Source organism: Sinocyclocheilus anshuiensis, unplaced genomic scaffold (assembly GCF_001515605.1).
Source record: "Sinocyclocheilus anshuiensis isolate Anshui unplaced genomic scaffold, SAMN03320099.WGS_v1.1 scaffold1635, whole genome shotgun sequence".
NCBI classification, from domain to species: Eukaryota; Metazoa; Chordata; class Actinopteri; order Cypriniformes; family Cyprinidae; genus Sinocyclocheilus; species Sinocyclocheilus anshuiensis.
In genome coordinates this window covers 482,314-488,066 of record NW_015549682.1, presented here as the reverse complement: position 1 = coordinate 488,066, position 5,753 = coordinate 482,314, and the positions used below count along the sequence as shown (strand labels likewise).

General features: G+C 35.7%; 1 protein-coding gene across 1 annotated transcript in view; it reads left to right on the top strand.

Annotated features, from left to right (window-relative positions):
* Positions 1-5,753, top strand: part of LOC107660421 (coiled-coil domain-containing protein 13-like) — a 12,130-nt gene that overhangs the window by 958 nt on the left and 5,419 nt on the right. The window contains exons 3-11 of the mRNA XM_016449718.1: positions 134-282; positions 1,532-1,674; positions 1,823-1,903; positions 1,991-2,104; positions 2,188-2,292; positions 3,646-3,810; positions 3,892-4,068; positions 5,334-5,540; positions 5,616-5,698. Coding sequence (XP_016305204.1) covers positions 134-282; positions 1,532-1,674; positions 1,823-1,903; positions 1,991-2,104; positions 2,188-2,292; positions 3,646-3,810; positions 3,892-4,068; positions 5,334-5,540; positions 5,616-5,698 — 1,224 coding nt within the window. The remainder of the gene's footprint in view (positions 1-133; positions 283-1,531; positions 1,675-1,822; positions 1,904-1,990; positions 2,105-2,187; positions 2,293-3,645; positions 3,811-3,891; positions 4,069-5,333; positions 5,541-5,615; positions 5,699-5,753) is intronic.

Genomic DNA, 5,753 nt, shown 5'->3' with positions numbered 1-5,753 from the left:
ACACACTCACACAAACACACACACACACACACACACACACACACACACACACACACACACACACACACATTTACCATGTGTTAATTCGATATGCAGTGTGTATTAATGACATAGTAATTGTACTCTAATTCAGAGTGACGCAGAATGAAAACAAACAGCTGCATGCTCATGTGAGGGAGCTGAGAGATGAGAACGGCAGACTCCATAAACTGCAGAGTGAGAAAGACTTTGAGATAAAACACCTGAAGAAGAAGAGAGAGGAGGAAAGATTGGCTTTAGCAGGTAAACAGTGCACCATTTCTATTGTCGTGAGCTTGATAGTGGCCCAAAAAAAGTTACGACTCTTACATCCGAAAATGTATTGCACTGCATGTGGCATCTGCAAACAAATCATATTCTAAAGTGTTTCTCTTTACTCAAAGAGTCTAAGAGTGTAGAGGTAAGTGGCTGCATGAAGTCAAAGTGTATTACTACTATATTTCAATATTTTTGAAAGCAGTCAAGCCTGCATTAAAAATTGTATTGTTTCAAAATGTAATTTAGTCCTGTGATGGATTCCAAAGCTTATGTTTAAGCAGCCTGTTATGCTGATTTGATGTATGTTACCAATGTTGAAAACCATTTGTGACCCTAGAGCACAAAAGCAGTCTTAAGTCGCTGGGGTATATTTGTAGCAATAGCCAACAATACATTGTATGGGTCAAAATTATTGATTTTTCTTTTATGCCAAAAATCATTAGGATATTAAGTAAAGATCATGTTCCATGAAGATATTTTGTACATTTCCTACCGTAAATATATCAAAACTTAATTTTTGATTAGTAATATGCATTGTTAAGAACTTCATTTGGACAACTTTAAAGATGATTTTCTAAATATTTAGATTTTTTTGCACCCTCAGATTCCAGATTTTCAAATAATTGTATCTCAGCCAATTCTACACTCTAAAAAATGCTGGGTTGTTTCAACCCAATGTTGGGTCAAATATGGACTAACCCAACTGTTGGGTTAAAAAGTTAATTTAAAAATGCAACCAAAATTTAACCCAACAGTTGGGTTAGTCCATATTTGACCCAACATTGGGTTGAAACAACCCAGCATTTTTTAGAGTGTAACAAACCATACATCAATGGAAAGCTATTTATTCAGCTTTCAGATGATGCATAAATCTCAATTTCGAAAAAATGACCCGTATGACTGGTTTTGTGCTCCAGGGTCACATTCGTGTTCAAAATGGTGACCACTTTTATTTTTAGGGTTCTTTGATGAGCAGAACATGTATTTGAAATAGAAATCTACATTACATTACATACATTACAAATGTCTTTACTGTCAATTTAATGCATCCTTGTTAAACAAAAATCTGAATTTTCTTTCAAAAACATTTGGAACATTACTGTATATAACAAAATGTATTTTGAAAGATGCTACTTGTCGTGCCATCCTAATGCAATGCCATTCATACATTAAGTGCAGTGAGTCTGGTATATAATGAGTGTCTGACAGTCTTTTTGGTGCGTTCTTTGTGAAGGTACTGCTGGTCTGGCAGGAGATGCAGCAGCAACCAAAATTGTGGAACTGTCAAAAAAGAATCGAGAATTAGCAGCTGAAATAGAACGAGAGAAGACCAAAACGAAACAAGCAAACAATCGAGTCAAAGAACTGGAGAAAGAGGTAAAGATAAAACAGAATCGTTAACTCCTTTGATTTCAGATGTATTTTTTTGTGCACTGTTCTGTGCTACAGCATGATGCATTAAAAGTTGCTTTTGTCAGCTCCTTCTCAGTGTGGGGTTTCATCAATATCATTGCTGTTTTATTAGCTTCAGGCCACATTGTTACTTAATCCTGGCAAGAAGACAACCAACAAGCAGGATTCAAGGACTGTGAACGACCATCTTGAAGTAATATTGTGTTGATCATCATTTGGTACATGATTAGACATTGATAACTGTTTTGAATGACATTCGTTTCAATGTGTTTTTGTGTAGAACAGCTCCGTAGTAAAATCCCTGCAGGAGAAACTATCTACAGCCCAACTCAAAATGACGGAATACCGCAACCAGATCCAGACCTGTAAACAAGAGTTAAAAATAGCACACAAGGTTTGTTCACAATAAATCCTGTCATTCATATGAATTGGTTTCAGTAAACATCATGTGATGATTTAGTGGAACTGTTTTGTCAGGTGTTGAGCTGTGAGGTGGGCGAGGACGTCAATATTCAGCAGATACTGTGTAACCCGGGAGGCTGGAGAGGCCGTTCTCAGCAGATCCTCGCCCTTCAGAACAGAGTGAGTCTTCAGAACATAGCCTCAACTTTTAACGTGGCTGATTTGTTTTAGATACTGATTATTCACTCGTTTGTTATACATGTTAATCAGCTTTCATGCATTGAGAAGGGCTATTCTGTTTTGGACATTTTCACGAGCAAAGCAAACGTGCGGTTTCATAATCAAAATTCTTTTGGATTTGTCATTCAAAATATACTTTTTTTTACCTGTAAGTTCAGAGTTTCAAGTCTTTTTTTCTCATAATTCCAAAAAAAGTCCAAATTGCGAGATATTGTGAGAAACTCAGATTTGCAAAATGTAAACTCGTACTGCGAGAAAGGAAGTCCGAATTCAGAGTTTATATCTCGCAATTCTGAGTTTTTATATGTGACCCTGGAGCACAAAAGCAGTCTTAAGTAGCACGGGGATATTTGTAGCAATAGCCAACAATACATTGTATGGGTCAAAATTATAGATTTTTCTTTTATGCCAAAAATCATTAGGATGTTAAGTAAAGATCATGTTCCATGAAGATATTTTGTAAATTTCCTACCGTAAATATATCAAAACTTAATTTTTGATTAGTAATATGCATTGCTAAGAACTTAATTTGGACAACTTTAAAGGCGATTTTCTCAATATTTTGATTTTTTTTGCACCCTCAGATTCCAGATTTTCAAAGATTGCCAAATATTGTCCGATCCTAACAAACCATACATCAATGGAAAGCTTATTTATTCAGCTTTCAGATGATGTATACATCTCAATTAAAAAAAATTGACACTTATGACTGGTTTTGTGGTCCAGGGTCACATATTGTCACAATTGTCTCACAACTATCTTACAATTTAGACAATTTTTCTTGTGATTCAGAATCTATATCTCACAGTTCAGACTTTGTTTCTCGCAACTCTGAGAAAAAAGTCAGAATTATGAGATAAAAACAGAATTGTGACATTTAAACCCAAACAATTGTCTGTGTGCATGTATTTTTTTTTCACCATGGAATAAAAAATAAAAGTAACTGCAACTTTTTTTTAATCTCACTATTCAAACTTTTTTCTTGCAATTATGAATTAATATTGCACAATTCTGACATTTTTCTTGCAATGACAAAGAAATGCTGTTATAATAATGATGATACTTTTATATTTATTCTAACATTTTTCATAAAAAATGGAAATCTCTGCAAAAGTATCTAAAGAGTCATTATCCACTAATCACAAACTCATTGGACAGAATTAAAATTAGCTTGAAACAACCATTCCATATGGAAACAGGCTTCAATGATTTCACCCATTATTGGAATTTGCTCTGTTGTATTCATAGTATTCATGGGTCACTTAATACTGTTAAACATTTTATACACTGAAGATGCGAGACCTGGAACAGCAGCTGAGCCAGTCCTCTCACAGGAAGCAGTTATGTGACCTCGGCCTGGAGGAGGAGATCACAGGAACGGGAGGCCTACTGAAGACTCAAGACAGAAACCTCAGCCACATCCGTCACATAGAGAAGGAGAGGAAGGAGACACTGGAGGTTGTGCACGTTGATTAAACATCTTTACGGGTCCATTTATGTTATAACATTTCACATTTCGATAATGACGTGTGTTTGCAGAAGCTCACAGTGGATTATGAAGTTCTTCTTGAGGAGCACTCAGACACGAAGAAGAAACTGGAGGCCTCTAAATCCAGGAACAAAGTGTTGAGCACAGAAGTCAAAGCCCTGAAGAGCCAGATCAGCACTCTGCTGGATAAAGGCAAACACGACGATGAGCTGGTCGATGTCTTATTGGTAACAGATTCTTGAATTACTGTGTGATACCCCAATACAGAATGTATAAGTATTATACACTCTTAAAAACAAAGGTTTCAAAAGGGGGTTTTATTTTTGGATTTTCCGAAGAACCTTTCAGTGAACATTTCTTCCTTAGTGTGAAGAACATTTCAAATTCTAAAATCCAATTTTTGGGACAAAATACTGTAAGAACCCAACACATATGACTCGCAAGCTGCTAAAAGACACCAAGGTTCTAGATTAAACAGTTAGACAGCGATATATTGAAATACTTCTATGTTCAATTAATAGTGTTGCAAAAAGGTGGAAAATTTCCAATAAATTTCGGAAACATTCCAGGATTTTTTGGAATATTTCAGGGATTTTTGGAAATTTACCGGAAATGGTTCACCCCTCTGCAACCCTATTTATTAATATTAATTATTAATAAAATATTAATATTAATAAATATATTAATATTAATGTAATTAATAATGATAATGAAAAAATCTATAATGATCTTTTACCCTATATATACAGTATTTACATACATAAATATAAATGTAAATAAATATTTTTGTATGAATAAATAACAACTTATAAACATCTAAATTATCTGATATGTACAGTATGAGCAGAATTTTGGTAGCAGCACAACAGTATTTACATACATAAATATAAATGTAAATAAATATTTTTGTATGAATAAATAACATAAACATCTAAATTATCTGATATGTACAGTATGAGCAGAATTTTGGTAACACTTTAGATTAAGCAGCACGTATTCACACTATTAGCTTTTTTCCCTCAAAAAACTCCTAATTTGCTGCTTATTAGTAAGTAAGGTAGTTGTTATGGTAGTTATGTTTAGGTATAGGGTGGGTTAAGGGATCCAGAATATGGTCAAGGAGAACTAGGCATTAATGTGTGCTTTATAAGTACTATGATGCTAGCAATATACATCATGCTAATAAGCAACTAGTAAATAGTGAATAGTGTTCCCTAATCTAAAGTATTACCGTGTTTTTCATGAAATCTAATGTTAGACATCAAACAGACATTATTGTATATAGTAATATACTGTAGATATTCTTGTAAATAATAATAAACGCACAGGAATAGCAAACAGTATGTATGAACCAGAAAGAACATAAAATTCCAAACAGACGAATGACCTCTTGACTCCCTCCTCCAACACAAGCAGGTGATATTGAATATTGATTTGGCAGGCGATATTAAATATTTGAGCAGGGCTGATCTCTGACTCGCTCCTCCGACAGAAGCAGCAGGCGAAGTGGCAGGCCATGCTCGGGCATCTAAGTCAGAAAGGGTCCCAGCGTGAGGAGGCTCAGCAGGGCCTGGAGAGACATCTGCACAGCGAGGCCCAGCAGCACGCCTCGCTCGTCCAGCAGCTCAAAGCCATGGTCTCAGAGAAGGAAAACAAGGTCAAAGAGCTGGAGCAGGAGATCCAGCAACTCGCCCTCATGGTATGACATGTCTGATCACATCATCAGCACTGTTGTCTTTCTCCTGCTTATGCATGTTTTGTGTGTCCGGAGCAGAAGCAGTCGGAGTGTAAGAGTCAGACTAACATCAGGCCTTCGACATCACGACATGAGAACAGCAGGGAGTCAAACTCTGCCAGGTATTATCATTCTTAAAGGGTTAGTTCACCCAAAAATGAAAATTGGCTTGTGTTT